The 20,473-nt window shown below is 47.5% G+C and overlaps 1 protein-coding gene across 1 annotated transcript in view; it reads left to right on the forward strand.

Moving 5' to 3' along the window:
• The window catches only part of SLC4A4 (solute carrier family 4 (sodium bicarbonate cotransporter), member 4), a 158,997-nt gene that overhangs the window by 48,076 nt on the left and 90,448 nt on the right, over positions 1-20,473 (forward strand). Inside the window, exon 4 of the mRNA XM_009886487.1 lies at positions 19,250-19,385. Within this exon, the coding sequence (XP_009884789.1) occupies positions 19,250-19,385 (136 nt within the window). The remainder of the gene's footprint in view (positions 1-19,249; positions 19,386-20,473) is intronic.

Raw genomic sequence — 20,473 nt, forward strand, 5'->3', positions numbered from 1 at the left:
AGCAAGCTGAATGAAAGCAGCCGGTTTTAAGCTATTCGGGACTTGGGCAATTGAAGAAATTAGTGCACAGAGAGCAGAATATAAATGCTATATGCAATTACAATTATATCCATACTCGCTACTGCATATCTTTCTTTGCCACCCAAATCGTGTTCTGATACGTCCAGGAAATTCTCCAAATTCATGGCATCCAGTGAGTTCTGAATTGCTGATGTAATCCTCATCTGTGAAAAGGGAACTTGTAGCACCATTGAAGATAAACTCAACAGGACCATGAAATCATAGCAAAGTCAATCGGAATATTGAAGCATTTGGATGGTAGATTACTCGCATCTTGGCCACCTATACATTAAACATAATACTAAAACAGTTTCTTAACAATTTCCTTATAGTTGTGCCATAGCGCACAGTTAAAACCGAGAATCTAAGGTCCTGCCTTGTGTCTTTGCCAAAATGTAATTGTTAGGGATTGAATTTTCCATTTAGGTATCTACCTTCAGCTCGCGTTACGTCTGGGGAAGAAGAGGAGGAAGGAAAGCAGGGATAAGTTTCTATTTACAATTCTAGAAAAGGTTTCACAGACCCTAACAAAAAAACCCAAACACCTCTAGTGATCCTCATCTCTGGAAACCAGATCCCACCTATGTTTTACATCAGACACTTGAAATGAAACCAGTTGGCTTCATCTGCCAGTCATTGCGCAGGTGAAAATGCGTCCAAAGTACCCAAAAGTCTACGCTTTGTGAAAGCCTCTGTGCACATGTGCGGTAGAAATGCCTTTGAATTTCATAGCTGAAGCTTCTCAAGCCTTTTGATGTTCCCCGGGAGTAGTTCAGCCTACATCCGAAGTCCTGATCCACCTTAGGGACTCACCTCGATGTTTCCTGCCCCCAGTCTGAGCATAAGGAGCAGGGATTAAACAGAACTTGCAGGACAACCATGTCATTGTGACCTTCGTGCACGCCGCTGGGATAGGAAGAAGAAAGTAATGAACTGAGCAATAAAGCTGAATTAGGTTTTGGCTGGGCAGAAGAGGGCAGTCCTGAAATTTAGCCTGTATGGGCTGTGTCCGTGCAGTTGTGGTGCTCTTAGGAGAGCTGCAAGTGAAGCTCATTGTCACTCCCAGGTACGGAGGTCCTCAGGAGGCTGCATGGTGATGGGACCGGAGGGAACAAGCATGAGCTGCTCCAGGGGAAATTCTGTCTGGGTCCAAGAGAGGTCGTCTTCACTGTGAGAACAAACATTGGAGTGAGAAGTGGTGTAATTTCCTTCGCTGGAAATGTTGAAGATTCAGCTTGATGGGGCCCTGGGTACCTAATCGAAGGCCCTGCTTTGGGCACCAGGTTGGAGCAGAGGTTTCTTCCAACCTAGGCTCGTCTAGAATTCTGTGGTCTGCAGGTGAAAATCTGCAAGAGAAGGATTTAAGTAGTGATTCATGACAGAGATGCTGTCGCTGTGAGCCATGAAAGCTGTTCCCATGTTACAGTATCTGTGCTGTATTTGAGTCTTGGGTCTTTTTCCCCCACCAAGATCTTAACCTCTTAATTTTGTGCTATAGGAAGGTTTCTGTGAAATGTCTATTTTCCCTTCGGTCCTGTAGTTGGGTTCACAGGTGCACATGTCTCGTTTCTGGGTGTCTTCTCTGTCACAAAGTGTATTTCCAATTTAGAAACTCTTTTGTGCCAAGAAAGGTGTGGGTAGATAGGCTATTGTACTACTCCTTGCTTTGAAAGGGTGAGTTTTAGTACCTCTTGACAGCATTTTTTCAAGGGGAATGATATAATTCCTAGCAAAAGGGGGGGATTTCCAAATGTTCTACTTTGATTCTTTGAAATACGCTGTGATTTCAAGGGAGGCAGATATTGGCCAAAACTGACACCTCTTCAAAAACCTCACCAAATGTGCCTGTGGCCTGTGTATACCTACAGACAAAAGATCTTTGCCCACAAAAAGCTCTTTGGCCAGCGTGGTGGCTAAAGCGAGGTTTCTGAGTAGCGGGTGATAACTTGAAGTCATGACTGGAAGAAAAGCCAAGCTTTTGGGTGCGCAGGCAGTCCTGCGCGTCTCCGGCATCGTCAAGCAACACAGCTGTGACCTGAGGGTTTTATCTGGAGCTCAGCCTTCCCGTCCTCTGGCAGAAGGATCTCCTTCCCTTGGTGCTCTCCAGCAGTATTTGCCGGACGGACCTTCCTGAGCCGAGACGGCAGGGCGGGAAGTGTCAGCAGCAGCGTTTATCCAGCGTTTTCATCAACCTGGGTAGAAGATGGGTAGAAGCCCGGCTGCTTGCATTTCCGTGTCCTCAAGAGGGTACAGGTAGCTGGACATTGTCGTTTAATGATGTCTTATCCATTCACATCTTTTGCAGTCGAATGTATTAACCTGTCTGAGCTGTTTATCGCTGTTATTCCAGCACCTTCAGCTTTTCCCTCTGCCACCGTCTGATCTTGAACGTGAAGCTTCTACACATGGTATTCCTGTAGATTCCCTTTGGAAAGACCAGCGTAGTCTGTTATGGAAAACTTCACGTTATTTCAGGGTCACTTTTCCCTGGGAATAACCTGGCAAGCGTGACTAAGTCTCCCCTCATTGCCATCTAGCCGAAAAGTTTGTCCAGTGCCTCGTTAGCTTGTCTTACAGCAGCCTTGTGCTTTGCTTGACGCCGGTGGGAAGACCAGGGAGATCGCAGGTCCGGGCGTAGGCAAACGACTGGTTGGGTGGTTCAGCCCTTCTTTGCCCCTAATGTTGTTTTCTTCACTGTCATCGCAGATATAATCTGTTGTTAATCCCCCAAGTCTAAACCTGTGACTCCTCAGAGGACCTGAAGCCTTTTGTTGATTTTGATTTGCGGCTTTATTATAGACAAATTAACGTACATGAGTGACAGCACGCCAACGAGAGACGAGAAGAAAATGAGTAATTAACATATATTGGGTATTACTGATTGCTTTTATGATTATCTGGATTTTAAGGTATTAGCTGGAAAAATAGCTCCTAATCCCTTATTAAAGATAAAAGGCAAGTCATTAAAAGTAGAAGGTTGTTTTCAGTCCTGAGAAGCACTGGAAATATGTCTTGGCTCCAGCAGCGAACTAACCTTGAAAGCCTCTAATTCCAAGTTACTCAGCTTAGCTGTTCTCCTCGGCGAGGGAATTTCTGAAGTTTCCCATGTGCTGGGAGGTGGAGGGGGATGCGAGACAAAGCGACCCTTGTCATACGAACTGCGTGCTTGGCACCGGGACAGGGTCCTTTGAATCTCCGTATTAACCGAGCCTTGCCCAGCTGCCAGGCTGTGAACTTTCGACAGCGCAGCCCGAGGTCGCTTAACTGCACGGCGCACTTCTGCTGGGTGGTTTGGAACTTGTAACTTCACGTTTCTGTTGGGGGCACGTCTCCTGCGCGAAGCTCCCATCGCACCTTGACTCCTTTCTACCTTCCCAACAGCAGTTCCTGCCCTCGCTGTTGTGGCCATCTAACTTGGCCCCGTGACCATCTAACCTGGTTCTGTGGCCATCTAACTTGGTTCTGTGGCCATCTAATTTGGCTCCGTGGCCATCTAACGTGGCTCCGTGACCATCTAACTTCATTCTGTTGTCATCTAACTTGGTTTTGTGGTGATCTAGCTTGGCTCCATGGCCATCTAACTTGGCTCCGTGGCCATCTAACTTGGCTCTGTTGTCATCTAACTTGGTTTTGTGATGATCTAGCTTGGCTCCGTGGCCATCTAACTTGGCTCTGTTGTCATCTAACTTGGTTTCGTGGTGATCTAGCTCGGTTTCGTGGCCATCTAACTTGGCTCTGTGGTCATCTGGCTTGGTTTCGCAGCAATCTAGCTTGTTTTCGTGGCCATCTAGCTTGGCTCTGTGGTCATCTAACTTGATTTCGTGGCCATCTAACTGGTTTCGCAGCCATGTGCTAAGCTGAATCTGCAAAACAGAGCGGTGCAAGCCCAGATCGCTCATGCCAGCGGGGAAGGGGGAACGAGTGGCTGAAGCGCTGGGAGCAAAAACGTGTTAAAGCTCAGCAAGGGTGACGTTTCCCTGTTGCTATTCTTAAACCGACCCAGAGCGTGTGTATGTTCCCGGGGTCAGAAGGAAAGCAGCAGCACCCCTTGCTGAGTTACAATAATTAATCATTTGCAGAAACTTGCCACAGACCAAGACTTTCTTAATAATCAAGTTGTTTAAAAAAAAAAAAAAGTACATTTCTTATTTCTTGTTAATGAAATTTGAGCCAGAGTAAAACTACAGATTTTTTAACTTTAATTCCCGTATTTTAAGGGTTCACTGTTTCAACACATCATGTTGTTATACTTCTACTATACTTCCACAAAGCAATTTAAAATGCAGTGGGACCAATTAAAAAGAAATAAAGATAGCATTTCACGACTCTGAGGAGATCAGTACTTGTAAAGTGATTTACATTTGAGGAAATGCTGTTTTGATGGAGTACGTTTTGGATAATACTGCTCATTTCTGGTTTGTCCTTTCCATTCCATGTTGTTTAGAAGATTATTACTGGTACCTGGCTGATTTGTTCTCTTTGTTGTTTTTTTTTTCCCCCCCTTGTTTGTTTTTTAGTCCTGAACACTGCTGAAGGCCAACTGTGCTGCTGAGCGCTCAGTGCTTTTGCACATGAGGCCGCTTTTTTGTGCTTGAGGAGGGATTCAAGAAGTACAGGTAGAGTTTGACTCCGTGTTGAGTTGGTCAAGGTCGAGTCCCCAAACACAGAGGAAGCAGTGTTGTTTTGGAGTTCTTTTGCTGTTTTCCTCTGGCTGGTCTTGAGGGACAGCACGTGGAGTCAGACCGGTTGTGCTGGGGCAGCCCTTGGTCTTCGCAAAGAGTTAGTTAGCACAGAGGGTCCTGAAAAAAAAATCTTTTGTGGAGTTAAGTATCTAATAACTCCATTCAAGATGTATCTGGTAAAGGTCACTTCAATTCTGAATGAGAAAGTCCATGCAAGAAACCGCTGTGATTTCTCTAATGCATTTTAAACCCAAGCCTCCCGTCAATTTGGTTTAATTGCTTCTGGTGTCTCCGTTCAGCCTACTTCAGCACGTCTGTGCGGCATCCCGAGTAACTGGGGTGGGGACTCCTGAACCAAACGTTTTGGGCTGCCACAGGAGACGTGGTTAGTAATAGCTCCATCTTACTTAAAACCAAAGAAGTTGGAGTTGGAGCACTCGGTGAGAAGAAACCATGGGAACGCTTTGAGCAGAAGAGACCGCACATAAATTTTTCAAGTTGGATGTGTTTTGGTTTTTGGTTGGTTTTTTTTTTTTGCAAATGCTTCTAATGCACAGAGTTGCCTTTTTGTTACTTCAGTTTCTGATCTCAACTTCCAGACCAGGATGCCAAGCAGATCATTAAAACCAGCATGGGGTTTCCAGGCTCTCTTCATTACTAAGAGTTGTTCTGAAAACCTGGCAAAGAGCTCACGTTTGGGCAGCGGATGTGATAACTGGAGGGGAGAATAGCTATATGAGGAGTTCACTAATGGAATAGAATAAATTGGGTTGGAAGGAGGTCATCTGGTCCAAACCTCTGATCAAAGCGGGGCCAACTTGGTAATTAAGTTATTAATGTTGGGTTCTGAGTTATGATATGGTGTCCAAAGCACTCTTTGGTTAGATAGAAGTGCAGGTGGAATAGAGCCCCAAGGAGGCATGCTGATTTTTTTTATTATCTGGAATGATTTGGATCTCTTTGGATGCATCTGGGCTGACAGCGCTCAGAGCCGAGAACGCTTAGATGTCCTGGGGCTCCCTTTTAGCACAGGTGGTACAAAATTATTCTTGCCACAATATGATGTTGAGACGCGGCCTGGGTGCGCTCTAATCAAGGAACTGGGAAATGTGGGTGCTCGCCGTTGGTCACCATGGGACGGCCCAGGGAAAGATCCCTCTGGATCCTCCGTGCTTTCCTTGACCCACCCATTTTGTCTGATGTATGTTTGAAAATGTCAATCTTCCCTTTTATGTTCTTCATGCCAATCACAAGGAATCGCATCTTCCCGCTCTCTTCTTTGGTTTCATCTGTACCTCGCACGCACACGCCATGAGCAGTGAGGTCAGTCACTGGGTCCTGTTGTATTCCCCTCCTCATAGGTGGAACCCAGGAGACGATGTGATCCTGTAAAATACACCGATCGCTCACGACTTGGTTGCTTTGGGGCTAAGCACGGGGTCAGCCACCAGGAAGGTCAATGCTTCTGCAAAAATCACCCCCCCGTGCATTTTACTAATTACAGGCAGCCACGCTGTTCAGCCCAAGCCATCCTCAAACTGACCTCCTACTTGTTTTTTCCTCCCAACTGTCTAATAATTAACAAGCTACTTAATGCACGACAAAAGACCAATTAACCCTAAAGCTTTTAGTGAACTACATGTAAATTAGTTGTAAAATGTTGCTGTAAACATTAAATGTTAGGCAATTACATAAACCAGTAATTGCTAAAGTTGCATTTAGGAGCTTAAAAGAAAGAAAGAAAAAAATCTGCTTAAGTAGCGCTTTGGTTCCGAGAACTCTGCTAATGGTTTTGTTTTTAACTACGGCAGTCCCGGTCTGTGTAAGTCCAAACAGGCTGTGGCAGCTCAAGATTCGCTGGGTTTTTAGCAGTGGAAGAAAAATAAAGGCGTGCTAACCTTGTGTACTTTTTGAAACCTCGGTGTGGTTGAAAACTGGTAGAAAACCTCCAAAGGGAGGTCTAGAAAGAAGTGGAAATAAGATAAAATAATTTGTTTCTTTCTGTTGCAGTTGGTGGTACCCCATGGTAAAGTGTGTTAATTTAGTTGGGTACCAATTCCTGGCGATTTCGGGGACTGATTATTGTTTTCTTTGGTCTCAGGCTGCGCGGAGATGTTTGGGACCTCGCTAAGACCTCGGGGCTGGATGGGGTCTTGGGAGGCGTGAGCGCAAGGTGTCTTGGCCACTTTTACTGCTCTTGCACGTTCATCTCTCTCTTTTCTTCCTCTTCCCGCAGACACCTTCACGTCTGAGCTGCCTCGCGTGTTAGCCCTTGAAAAGGGTTCAGTGTCTTTCCACCCACCTATGCGGGGAAGTTTCACACGAAGAAGCTGGTTTGCTTTTCTGCAAAACCTTTAATCCTCTTAATTGGCCGTCTCTCGCCGAGGTGGTCCGGTTCACCCCCTGGTTCTCAAGCTCCTGCTGCTAATGTTCTTAAATAATTCATTTTCCTTGTACGCCTTATGTACTTACTCTCCAGTTTTTGTTGGTATCTTCCTTATGTTTCATGTTTACTAGTTTTGCTTTGACCTGGGCTTGTGCTGGACTACGCTGTTCATAAATGGTGCAGTGAAGTGAGGCTTTGACTCCTTATTCTGTATGTTTGTGCTTCGTTACGGCTTTGGAGCCTCTCTGTTTGGTAAAAGTATATCTCTGTGTGGCTTGCTTTGTGTTCCGTAAGTAGTCTCCAAATGCGTCTCAAGGTACCAAATTTCTCATTTTTCAGTGGAAAAAAAAAAAAAAGGTTTGTTTGAAGTAGCTTTCTTCCTTCCTCAGTTTTGGCAGTATCCATTTCCTAAGTATATTGATCTTAATTACAGTAGAGTCGCTTACTGAAAGCTGGCCTGCGCTTAGTTTCGCTGTATAAATACGTGGGAAAATGGGCTATTCTTTTTCTTGCACACAATTTTCCTAGTATAGATCCTGGTTGTATTCCTTTCCCCGAAGTGGAGATATTTTATACTTATATTTGCTTGATTGAATTACAGAAATTTGCTTAAAGCAGTAGAACCGCAAGTCCTTAGCGAACCCGCTGAAGCTATTGCCTGGCCTGAGCCGATTTTCCTTCGTGCCCTTTGGAGTCTGGTGAGAATAGCGCTTTCCTCTTCTGCGCAGGAGAGGCCGAGGTCAACCGCAAAATCTGACCGGTTGACGTGCAGCCAAGGAGGGGTATACATTGCTAGCCCGACATCGCTTCTCGTGAACATTTCATTCACCTTCCCTTGATTTTTTTAATTTTTTTTTAATTATTTTTTTTACGAATTTCTTTTGTCGCAACTTGTTTTCCTTTCTCCAACGCTTGTTTTTGCTGTTGACGTTAGCTAAACCGCCTGCTGTGTTGATACCCTGCCGGTTTACCTCCCTGCCTCTCGCTCGTGAGACATCATCTGCTGTTGGGGAGCTTAAACAAACCGGCTCAAAACACGGACCTGTGCGCTCCTCTTGGCAGCACCAGATCTATCTGTGCGACCTTCCCAGTTGGCGGCGTGAGGGATACCGAGGAGCTGAGTTTTTCTTCTATGGAGGGATGGGTTCTATCTGTGCGACCTTCCCAGTTGGCGGCGTGAGGGATACCGAGGAGCTGAGTTTTTCTTCTATGGAGGGATGGGTTCTATCTGTGCGACCTTCCCAGTTGGCGGCGTGAGGGATACCGAGGAGCTGAGTTTTTCTTCTATGGAGGGATGGGTTTGCAGGCCTCGGTCTGTCTGGGTTCTGCTTCAGAGTATTGGGGCACATCTGAAGGCACAGACCTTGTCTGTGAAGCAATGAACCTGGTTTTTCCCCGGTGTAATCGTGTTCTGGGGAGGTTTAGTGCTCCTGGGGGAGGTGGGGAGTGAGTCTGTGAAGCTACGAGTAAAAAGGAGGCAGAAACTTGAACTCTGCTTGCTGTTGCAAGGGGAAACCGGTGAAGAGCGAGAGCTGCAGAAATGTCACCAGGCTTTTGAGAATGAGTTGAATCAGGAGTTTCTTTCTGGGAAGCCAGTTGGAAGGGGCGCGCTGCTGGCAGCCGGGAGCCACTCCGAGCCTGAAGTTAATGGTGGTTAATTTTTAAAGGCAGGAACGAAGCTGGTTATTGTGTCTGTATCTCAATAGGGTCTTTCTGCTACTGAAATACCATTGCAAGAGCCCTTTTCTGAATTGTTTCGGCTTGGAGAGAAAAAGAAAAAGCCCTCAGAGAAGTGATTTATCCACCAAAAGCTTTGCTTTGCCACACTATGAACAGACGGTGACAGTTTGATCAGGATGGTGGTAACGCCCAGGGATGCCAAGTGAGGGAAGTGCTGAGGACGGGCTTTGAAAGGCAGAATAAGTGCGGTCACCCAAGTGCAGGTCTGAAGAGATGGATCTACTTGATCGAACTTGCTTTGCTGCACCAGGGAAGTATGAGCAAAACCAACATCCAAACACGAAACTAACTGGTTTTGTAACCGCTCTGTCAGGCCAAATCCTGCTGCTCTCCAAGTCAATGAAAGCATTGTCTGAACTCTCACGCCGGCTTTGCAGCTTTTTAGATAAGTGGCTGTTAACCTTTAAGAGCCAAAAGGGCGGTTTGTCGCTGAATGAAGCTTTTCAGAAGGTGATGGAAAAAAAGAGAAGCGGAGCTTTTTCAAAGCATCTCAAAGGGGGTAGGCGCCTTAATGCTGCTGATATTCCAGGTGAGGTGGCCTCCTGGGCTCCGAATGGATGTAGGCTACCGAATTCAAACAGTAATGCTTATAGTTGGAGCGGGGCCAGAGGAGGCCCCGGAGATGCTGGGAGGGCTGGAGCCCCTCTGCTGGGAGGACAGGCTGGGAGAGCTGGGGGGGTTCAGCCTGGAGAAGAGAAGGCGAAAAAGGGGAGACCTCAGAGCCCCTTCCAGTGCCTAAAGGGGCTCCAGGAGAGCTGGGGAGGGACTTTTTACAAGGACACAGAGTGAAGGACGAGGGGGAATGGCTTCAAACTGGAAGAGGGGAGATTGAGATGAGATACTAGGAAGAAATTCTTGCCTGTGAGGGTGGTGAGCCCCTGGCGCAGGTTGCCCCGAGAAGCTGTGGCTGCCCCATCCCTGGAGGTGTCCAAGGCCAGGTTGGACGGGGCTTGGAGCAACCTGGGCTGGTGGGAGGTGTCCCTGCCCAGGGCAAGGGGTTGGTACTGTTGGAACTGTAGGAAACCCCTGGAGAATGACAGCAGTCTTCATCCAGCCTCTCCTCTTCTGAAGACATGGAAGGCAGGTTATTCCTTTTCATATTGCATTTGGCAGCACGGTAGGCAAGAAGAATTGCACCTTGGCAGGAATAGAAGCAGTGGACCCTCACATGACAAGAATTCAACACCAGCAAGTTGAGGAATGACTTTATTCTCGTGTGGTTGCAGAAGAATCCTAAAATCCTGGAATGGTTTAGGTTGGAAGGGACCTTGAAGATCATCTCGTTCCACCCCCCTGCCCCGGGCAGGGACACCTCCCGCCAGCCCAGGTTGCTCCAAGCCCCGTCCAACCTGGCCTTGGACACCTCCAGGGATGGGGCAGCCACAGCTTCTCGGTGCAACCTGCCCCAGGGGCTCACCACTCGCACAGTCAAGAATTTCTTCCTTAGATCCGATCTAAATCTCCCCTCTTCCAGTTTGAAGCCATCACCCCATGTCCTATCACTACATGCCCTTGTAAAAAGTCCCTTTCCAGCTTTCAAGTCCCTCCCCGTTTGAAGCGGGGCAAGTGATGGCGAAGAAGTAACAACCTGCAGAACCCTCTCAGCGTGTGTATTTTGCTCTCGTACGCCAGTCGGTCTCCTGCAACGACTGCACGGAATAATAATGCGCTTTTCTCTCCGTGCCTGCAGTGGACGAGGTATTTGGCGACATTTAAAACAGAGGGGTCAGAATGAAAAGAGTTGAAAGCGAAAAGCGTCGGATGCCAGAGACATTCAGTACTCCTTGAAATACTGCCTGGCAACAGAGATGGGCTCCGTTTCAGCCGGAGACAGTGGCTGAAAAGCACACGGGACAAAGGGCTCGGCACACACTGGAGCTGCGGGAATAGAAGACGGAAACCTTCGCACGCCCGCGCTGGGCGTCCTTCCTCTGCGGGTCGGTCTCTTCTGTGGAGCCCTCGCTGAAGAAGACTTGTAGGAGGGCTGAGATGGTCAGAGCTGATGCGGAGATTGATTGAACGGGACAAATAGACAACGATGAAACCCTGCGTGTGAGAAGAGCTTAATAAGCATAAAATTGTCTATTGCAGCCAGAGGGCTGGTTTTAAAGCATGGAGAGGGAGAGGAAGTTTCTTCTTGTCACTGCGCGGAAGCTTAAATTCAGAAAAAGAGCCCAGAGTTGTTATAGCTGTGTCCTTAAAAATGTCACTGCGCCCTCATCGTTACCTAAAAAAGGGGGCGCAGGTAAACGATCGGTGGTAACCTCAACTGGTAGTTCGTTAGGAGGACTTGTCGCGGGTGCAAGGGAATGACAACGCTTAATCAGGGACTGCGTCACTCCAGAAAAGCTTTAAAATTGTCTTCCAGGGAGCCCTGGTACAGTGTTGGGAAAGAAAATAGGAGGGGTTTTTTTTTGGCTCGCCAGAGGAACGGGAATTTTCTCTCGTGCTTATGTTGAGCAGTTGCTTCGTGCCCACGGTGCGCTGGTGGTGCCGGTGGAAAGACGGGGGGAGTTGTGCCTGATCGCTAATGTGATTAACGTGTTTAAGATACTAGAATAGGAGCCCAGCGGGATTCCAGAGAGGCAAACAGCACACATTTCTGCAAAAGACTGTGAAAGCCATACTGCTTTGAAAGGGAAAACAGAGAAAAGCCAAAGAAAAAAAAAAAAACACTGAGAATTAGGGAGCAGTTTTTGAACTTTGTTATATATATGGCCGCCACCGTGCCCTTAAATGGTTTAACTGGAGACTTGACTGCTGTTGGGGTCCAAGGGAGGTGTGGTGCCAGGCAGCATCCTGTATCTGTGTGACGGTGGGAAACAGGAAAAAAAAGCCAGCCTTTCTCTAGATGCTGCTTTTTCTTTATTAAAAGTCTTTTTGGCGGCTACTCAGTAATAGCTCCTTAAAAATGTGCTGCTGTAGCAGTTTCACACCACTTCAAGTAAGATGGCTGACCTCCAGGACTAGTCAAAAAATACCGTTGTTATCCGTATTTTGTAATGAATTGCTTGTTACGGAGTTTGTATCGTGCCAGGGCTCATAAACAGTACGGTTCGGTGCAGGGCACGGGCGCCGGTGCAGGAGCGCGGGCTCGCTGGTTAGCAAAAATAAGTGTCAGAGGCATCACTGCCTTTGATGCGATTAAAAACGGCACTCGGTGAATCTAGAAAAATTAAAAAAAAAAAAAAAAAAGTGATAGAAGAAGAGAAATTTCCTGGTTTTCTAGCAGTTGGGAAGGCAGTCAGTGCCGATTAGCGTCTAGCTACAGCGTAGCCACAGAGAATTGCGTGGTCCACGTACGCCCGATTCCGCACCCGTGGAAGCGGTGGAACCTGGCATTGATTTGAGCCGGCAGAGGCTCACGTTGTTAATGTATTAAATATTCCGCCTGACTCAGCTTGCTAATGGGGTATCTGCGGGAGCCTATCAATAATGCATTTCATTTGGAATATGCAGCTGCCTCTGCTCCTGCCGCGTTATATAGATATTATTGCTGTTGTCTGCAGCTGAAAAAAAACAATTTTTGAAGACAGTTATTGACAGTCTCCCTCCAGTTGAACAGTGTTGGGAAAAGTTCATAATTAGACTTGAGGTGTAGCATGGGGTGGTCTTTCTATCATAACCGTATAGTTGGAATTAGCGGTCTTTCCTCTTTTATAGGCAGTGCCTTTTGCGTTAAGGCTGAGCGATTTTTTCCGTAGATGATGCCGGTTTTGTTTAAAAGGTTGCCAGACCGATGGTCTACGTTGCGCACCTTGTCCACCTGAGCTCTCTGTTATAGATGAGTAGATTTGAGACATTTTTGGAAGCGGGGCCTGTTTTTTCTGTCCCTGTGTCTCCAAGGAATGTTTCAATAAAATATCCATAGACAACACTTTTGTACGGGATCTCAACAGCCCCGAAGACAAAGGAGAGCTGAGAATGCTCGGCAATTCGTTACGTAAAAGCTACCATTCTTCTGGCACTTGAGAGAGTATGTTATTAGTAAGCATTTGTCTAATACTGAAGTTTTTTTGCAGATCAAAGACTTAATATATGCCACATGCTGCAGAGGAGCTTACGGTAGAACGTGTACAACCATGCAGTACAATAGTCTAATGAAAAAAAATGGATTATTCAAGAGGCAGTCAATGCTGTTCATTATGTGCTGGAAAGGGTCACGATCGAGGGATGGGGGATATTTGCTTCAAGATGGATCAAGCGGCTTGAATAGCATTTCTCCGCTTTTGCACCCCGGAGCCGTGAGAGAATGGGCCCAGGATGGGATCTGGGTAGGGCGGCCAGTGTTCCCCGCTGGCTGCCAAGTTCTGCCTGGGGACAAGTCTAATCTGCCTTACAAGCAGCCAGCGCCGAGCGCGGGGTCAAAAAGTCATCGGTCTTCTCGAGAAGCAAGGAAACAAAGTGAGAAAACACGAAATTCTCACGCTCGCTTAGAGTGATTAGCTGGAGAGTTGGATCATCCAGAGGTGGGTTCTGCGAGACCCTCAGCAACTTTTTCAGGTGTGAGCGTTGCTGCGGAGCAGATGGCACCTGTAAATCTGCACGCAGTTGACTTCTTCAGTGGGGCTCCGGGATGCTTTCACTCAACAGAGCACTTGGGGAGTCGGGAAGTCAGTTCTCACCTGGGTGGTTGGACAGAAATTGGGATTTTCTAATTTGACTGTTCTCTTCCGTAACGGGAATAAGAGTCCTTACCTGTAAATTTGCGAGAACAGCCCGGGGAGTCTACGTGCCGCGCTCCAACGGGAGCAGTGCTCCAGAAACACTGAACGGTATTGCAGTCATCTGAGATACCGTCCTTTGCCTTACCTTGTGGCCTTGGCTCAGCGTGGTGGGTGCCGTAGGTGAAGACGTCCAAGATGATGATTTTTAGTGACTCCTGGTGTTAGGTGTGACTCCGTTTGGGTTAGTCTTTCAAGGAAGCTGATAAAAACTTTGAGCCCCAAAAGCCTTTTCCCTACTTGCTTTTAGATGGAGCTCTTAAGTCCCGTCCCATGTTCTCCCTGTCACATCTTACCTTGGTCTTGATTCAGACACGTTCGTCCGCAATTCTTGCCAACCTGTGTAACTGAACTAGCTCTTGCCGATCTTAATCAGTTCTTGCAGAGCAAGAATCTCGCTGCGAAATCAAGATAGCGTGAATTCTGGTCTTATCAGCGGTGTGTAATCAGCACCGGTCCAGGTTACTGCTGCTTCTGATGACATCCCTGTTGTGAAAGGGGATCAAGGGGAGATAGCGAGTGTCCACAGTCTGCCCGGCAGCTGGAAGTTGTACGAAGGGAAAATCAAAATTAAAGTGAGTTTTAATTTATTTTTTTTTCCTTAGTCCGCCATCCTTAAGGAGCGGTTTTGCGCTGTCTGTATCTGCGGAGCTCTGTGCTTGTGGTGCCCTGTTTGTGACGCGCAAGGCAGGAAGGCTACGTAGGGAAGGGGTTGCTGCCGTCAGGGGGGTTAGGACATTTAAACTGCCCGGTTTGCCGCTCTCGTTGGTAATGCCAACTGGAACAGGGGGGTTTCTCACCAGTGATCCTTAGTGGAAGCTTCCCCCCAGATGGTGCCTTGAATTTAGTCTATAAACGCTCCAACTCTGGGGTTTGTCTGTGCAAGAACGGTCAGGAAAATGAGTGGCGGTTGATCAGAAGTGTAAATCATGAGGGAAATGATTAAACTGTATAAGATCTTGTATCGACATTAACACACAATTAAAATTGGCTTGGGTAATGGGTTAATTTTGGAAGTGAAGTCAGCTAAACTAGAAAGAAAACGACTTTAAATCTGATAAAAGTGTCTGCAGAGGTGTTTCACCTAACTGGCTTGCTCGGACTTCGGGTGGATTTGAACCGAGTTTTGGCTGAGTGAGGGCAACCCCAGAAATTAACGGGGCTATAATCATGTCCTGTTGGAATAAGCGTATTTGGAAAGCACGTCTGACAAACAGCCTTGCTTGATAAGGTTATGGCAGGCTTTGAGGAAGGATTCAAGCCAGGTCTCTTGGGGATTTTTGTAGCTGCTGATGTGCTTCAGAGAGAACTTCTTCTTAGATGGTCTCTTTGGCCTGGAATGGAGGAAGCAGTTGATGGAGGTGCAGGTCCCAAAGGTATTTAGAAGCGTGACTGGCAACAGCAAGCTGAAAAACCAGGAGGAAAACCGTGTGGGTTGATTGGAGAAGAGGCTGTTTCACTTGTACATCAACACAAATGAGCGTCCCCATCCCAAGGCAGCATGGTACGCCTGGAGAACCAAGCTATGACCGTCTCCCACCCGTGCCAAGCGAGGCGCAAGGCGCTGAAGGTGACTTTAGGATACTCGCTGATCCGATGAAGCCCCCCGGCATCTCCTTGGGTGTCTGGGAGCCCCGCAGGCACCGTGCTCGCTCTTCCATCGCGCCGCGCGGGGAGGGTGAGCTCCCCACCAGAGCCAGCGGGAGCGGGACTGACGTCGGGCTGGGAAGCTCAGCTGGGGCTGATTTGAGGTTGTCGTGGCTGGAAATGTGTCTCTCTCTATTTCTGAGCTCCCTGAGAGTTCTCTCTGTTGATGGAGATTGATTTTGCCTTTGGGGACCCGAGGGTATAAATTGTACTCGTAATTGGCCTCAACTGAACTGGGAGAAACTGCTGATGTGTTCGTTCTCTTCTGCGAGTGATGTATTTTATAAGCCGCCTCGTGGACCGCTTGTGACCAAACGCGAGAAGAGGAGAGGGGAAAGGGGGAGGGAAGGGCTGTCTCTTACCGGTGGCAATATCTCTGTTTAGATGTTGCATTGGAGTGTTTTGCCATCTGCAATTAATACCTTAATTCCTCTCCCCGTTCAGGGGAAAAATGCAATCCGTGTAAATCTGTGGATTAGCATTTTCTCTGCCGCATACGTCTGTCGGTCATCAGGTTGTTTCTTGTGTGAGATAACAAGGGAAATAAAATGCAAAAAGACTTAGCGGCGGCGGCAACGGCTGGTCCTGTGGTTCACGGTGCTGGTTCCAGCAGCTCCTAAACTGGACGGAGTAGGTAGAAGCGAAGGTGATGGTCAAGGCTGGGGCGGGCTGGCGGGGTTGGCGCTCAAAGGTCGGAGGGGGGAGGTCTGCAGAGTTCACCCCCCGGGTTAATTGCTCTCCAGTCCTTAAGCCCGATGCTCAGCTGTCCGCCCCGCGCTGAGCACGCGGTGTTCGCTCCGGAGATTAGGATGAAAATATGTTCTCCTTGCTAAAGAGAGCACATAAACAACCCATAAACGGCCCATTAACCTACAAAATCGCAATAAAGAACATGTGGTAAAGCAAGCCATAGGAGACCTGTGACCCAGCAAATTCCTTAATTGGATTTTGAACCTTATCATCTGAGTTAAATGCAGCTAATAGGAAATTAGCAAAAACAAAAGAAAGAAGAAAAGAAAGAAGGGGCAATGTATGACGCACGTCCAGGTTTGGTGGGAGCGTTTCTGTAATTCCTCTCCTGAGGCACTTCAGTGAACAAAATGTTGTGGTGGGTGTGGAATTACGGTGTTACGGGATCGAGTATCGGGGTATTGCTTCCACGTAATAAAACCACTTCAAAATGACCGAAAAGAGAGAATTTTCCCATTGGCTGCCACCGATGCCTTCAGCAGCTCTAGAAGCTCTGCTGTCACTTCTCTTACAGGCTGTTCCATGCATCACCCCCTTGCTGTGCTCCACGTTGCTTTTGGAAGCGATGGCATGTAAATTTACTTTATTGCTTTTCTAGCTGCGATATTTATATTCTGTTTGGGATATGAAAGTACACGGCGAGCCGTCGGTGCGGATTGAGGGGGGAAGACGATGGGCCCTTCCCACCGCGCTGAAACCACCCAACGGCCGGAGCGTGGCAGCCGCTCCACGGCGGGGGGGGTCCGCTGGACCCCAAACAACCCGAGAGGTGGTGGAAGTCCGCGGGCTCCTGTGATGAGCTGGTTTGCGTTCTTTCGGCCAGGCATCATCTTTTAATTCTCTGTATTTAAAGGCTTTAGCTGAATGTTTGGCCTCGTTGAATAGATATTTTTTCCTGTGTACACCTGGCGAGAGGTCTCTACCCTGAAGCACGGGAGAGATGTTGAACCCTGACGTGTGGGCGCGTTGGTTCCCGCACAGCCTTCTGGCACCAGTGGTCGATGGGGACTGGCTCTGTAAAGATGAGCTCAAGCGTTGCGCCTAATGGCGTTTTTAGAATAGGATAATCTCAATTATTTATCCTAATGTTTGTTTCCAATGCATTTTAGATGCAGATTTCTTAGTCCAAATTGCTTTTCTAATTGCAAGGATAATTTTGGTGTGGAAGGTTACAGGTTTGCAGATATACTCTGGAACCATTCTGCAAAGCGCATCTGTTACATCCAAGTCAAATAATCAAATACTCATTATGTACCTCACGGGTTCTGAGAAATATATGTGAGATAAAAAGATAAATTGTGTAGGAAGTGGTGGTTATATAAAAGTGCTAATTACCGAGAGGGTTAATGTGTATTTTTCTGTAAGTAAACGGCTGTAAATTCAGCTTAGCGATATTTTTCTCTGCTGTTAGGAGCATATGAAAGGCGAGCTTTTGGTTTTGTGGGAGGGGATGGGTTTTCTCGAAGGAAGGACTGATGGGAAAGCCTTTGTGTAGCCCGTCTGGGAATTTTACTCAACGATGGGCAACGTGGGGCTTAGGTGGAAAGGGTGGGGGATAGCAGATGGGGGGTTCTGGAAAGGGGTCTGGACTCGGTGACAGGAGAAAGGAGGAGCGTGTAGATGTCCCCGCGCCCGTTGAAGTGAGAGAGAATGGAAATCCTTTTCCAGCCCATTTAGCAGGACAGGCAGTACCACGAAGACCTCTTCATCTCTGGCACTGGGTTGGGTAGTTGAAGAAGGGATACGGGGCTCCTCTATAAACATTTAAAGCCAAAAGACTGGTAGGTGCCTTGGCACCCAACAGCCCATACTCTCGATACCGTCCTGGGCAAGCTCTGCAGGGGTTTCCAGATGTGTGGCTCCTTATCCCTCCTTCCGGAGCCGCGGGGCGATGTCCGTGGCTGCCCGGGGAACGGCAAGGGCATTCATGGCTGCGAATATGCTTTCAATAGAAATCTGGTTGATATTATGAAAGCATCATCACCCTACCTGGTGAAGAAATGAATTTGCATCAACCTTGGCTGAGTAATTAAAGAAGAAAGCTATGAAAGTTTCTTTTTTTAAAAAAAGGGGGCGGGGGGAGGGCATGTTTCTTACTGGTTCTTTTTTTCACATTACGAATTGAGACTTTGTTTACCCTGGAAAAATCAATGGTGATTGGACACCTGGTGTAATTAATTATTTTGCAACAGACAGACCGCTGATCTTTTGAAAAGAAAGGAGTTTTTAGCAGAACCGTTCAAAGTTCATAGTCTGCTCTCTAACTCTAATGCTAATAAACATTCAGCAGAAAAAAAAATTAAAATTTCACATGATCCCACCTTCGTTTTAAGGTGATATGGTCAGAAAAAACCTGTGGACCCCAGGAGGTCCTCCAGCAAGGTGTCCCTTGTGGCATGAGCTCCGGCTGCCTTTGGGAGATGCCCTTAGGTCTTGGGATGCGGACAGTGACGTTCTCAGGTTTTAATTTTGAATCACCCGCATTCCTTAACCAGAACGGGGTTTCCGCTAATTTTTCTTGAGCTAATAATGCAAATGAACTTTGCTCGCGCTGTCAAAAGAGCATGTGTTGAACATAGTTTTTTTTGCCTAAATGGGCAGTGGTTTCCCAATGGGACCGGTTGTTTTTTTGCAGTGCATTGGTGCCTGACTAAATGCGTTGGGTCGCATTCTTCATGTATAGATGAGACAACCTTTCTGTTAAATATTCCTGTGTGTTCCAGCGGTGGGTTTGGGGAGGTGACAGCCTGCCTTGGAGGCCAATGGGAGCCCGAGCCTCGGCGGCGGGGAGGGGAAAGCCCGCTATGGGATGCTGTCGCAGCAAGCCCCAAAATGGTTTGGCTGAAACTGGTTTCACGTCATATAAAAAAGGGGGCGAAGGATCGCGGCGGATCAGAGTGCGAAAGGTCCTTGGGCACGCACCATAGAGCATATTGGTTTTGAGCTTGATAGAGCTTTTTTTTTTTTTACAAGGGCTGCAATTGCTGTGACATAGTTAAGGACTGTAGGAAGAGGCAAGTTTTCCCTGAACTTTACTCCCAGCTTGAACTTTTAAGAAGCTAAGGGAGAGGCAAGGAAGGGGAGAGAGGGAGATAGAGGTACCCTCGCTCACGCCCCTCCGTCTGCAGCGAGTAGGATGTCAAATGGACAAGACAGCCTGGAGAAGCAGCTGAATGGCTTTGGGGAGCAGGGGAAGGAGAGGAGCCGCACGTCCCTCGTCATCTCTCAGGCCGTTAACCGCAGTATTTTCACCTCTGCAGTCTCCCCCGCTGCCGAACGCGTCCGCTTCATCCTCGGAGAGGAAGATGACAGCCCGGCGCCCCCACAGCTCTTCACGGAGCTGGATGAACTTCTGGCCGTCGACGGACAAGAGATGGAATGGAAGGAGACTGCAAGGTGGGTTGGTTTTCCTTTACCCCGAAAGCGAAGGGGGGCTGCCCAGGACCCCCCGGGGTAATCCCTTTTTAGCATTCAGTTGGGGTAATATCTGTGCTACGGGAGCGCTTGGGGAAGCCACAGGGAGGAGCCTGTATAGTTCAAATTGCCTTTTTTTGATAAATGAGGGAATTCGAGGCTTTGTTTAAATACTCTGTTAAAACAAAAACTAGAAAAAAATAGAGGGCCCGATTTATTTGAATAGTTTTCTATGGAGAGCCAACAGATGTATGGGCTTCTCAGAGCTTTGCAAAGAACGACAGGGTCTTGGCCAGAGCTGTCAGAAGTCAGCGCCTGAATAAAGCTGCTGCACATGTCTCAAAACTCCTTCTATTCTCTTGCCCAAAAGTAGATTTGAGCCTGACCCCACTGTATGCCAGAAGATGGGAAGTTTTGGCTGTGTCCCTCTCCTCGCAAGTTACTGATGAAATTCAATTTAAATAGGTGAAAAAAAAAAAACCCAAAGGTTTTTTTTCTTTGGAGGAAATGATTCAAGGTGTGTGTTAAATGCTGGATGGGATTTGCCTGCTTTGAGTTTCTCGGTTAAGTTCTCTGCCTGTTTCTTTGATGCTGCTGTTGGTTTGGTCAAAAAAAAACATGCCAAAACCATGGTCACAAAATCATGCCAAAAAGCTGGGGTGTTTTTTTGATCTGGTCGACACAAGTTGCACGTAGTTTATTTCTGAACGCCACCAAAAGAGCCATTGGATCGGGTCTAAAGGCTGCTGGTTAGCCTCTAGCCTTAGAAAGTTTTGGTATTTTTTATGCAGTAAAAAGACTTTTCTTGGGTTTGCCTTAAAAGGCAACCCCCTAATTGCAGTCTGGTTGCTGTGAAGGCCTGGAACGTCCCACTAGAAAGAGGTGCTCACCCAGCCAGAGACCAGTCCGGGCCTCTACCTTCCCTATTCCCAATCCCTCGCTTAACTTGGGGCTTTTCGTTTTCCTTTATTGTGGCTGGGCTAAGCTCTTTCCCCACCTTCCAGTCTTAAGGGCACCTACTGTGCTCGTAGTTCGCCCGTGTTGTTTGGTTACCTTAATCTCCTTTACCA

This window comes from Charadrius vociferus, unplaced genomic scaffold (genome assembly GCF_000708025.1).
Source record: "Charadrius vociferus isolate BGI_N301 unplaced genomic scaffold, ASM70802v2 scaffold676, whole genome shotgun sequence".
NCBI classification, from domain to species: Eukaryota; Metazoa; Chordata; class Aves; order Charadriiformes; family Charadriidae; genus Charadrius; species Charadrius vociferus.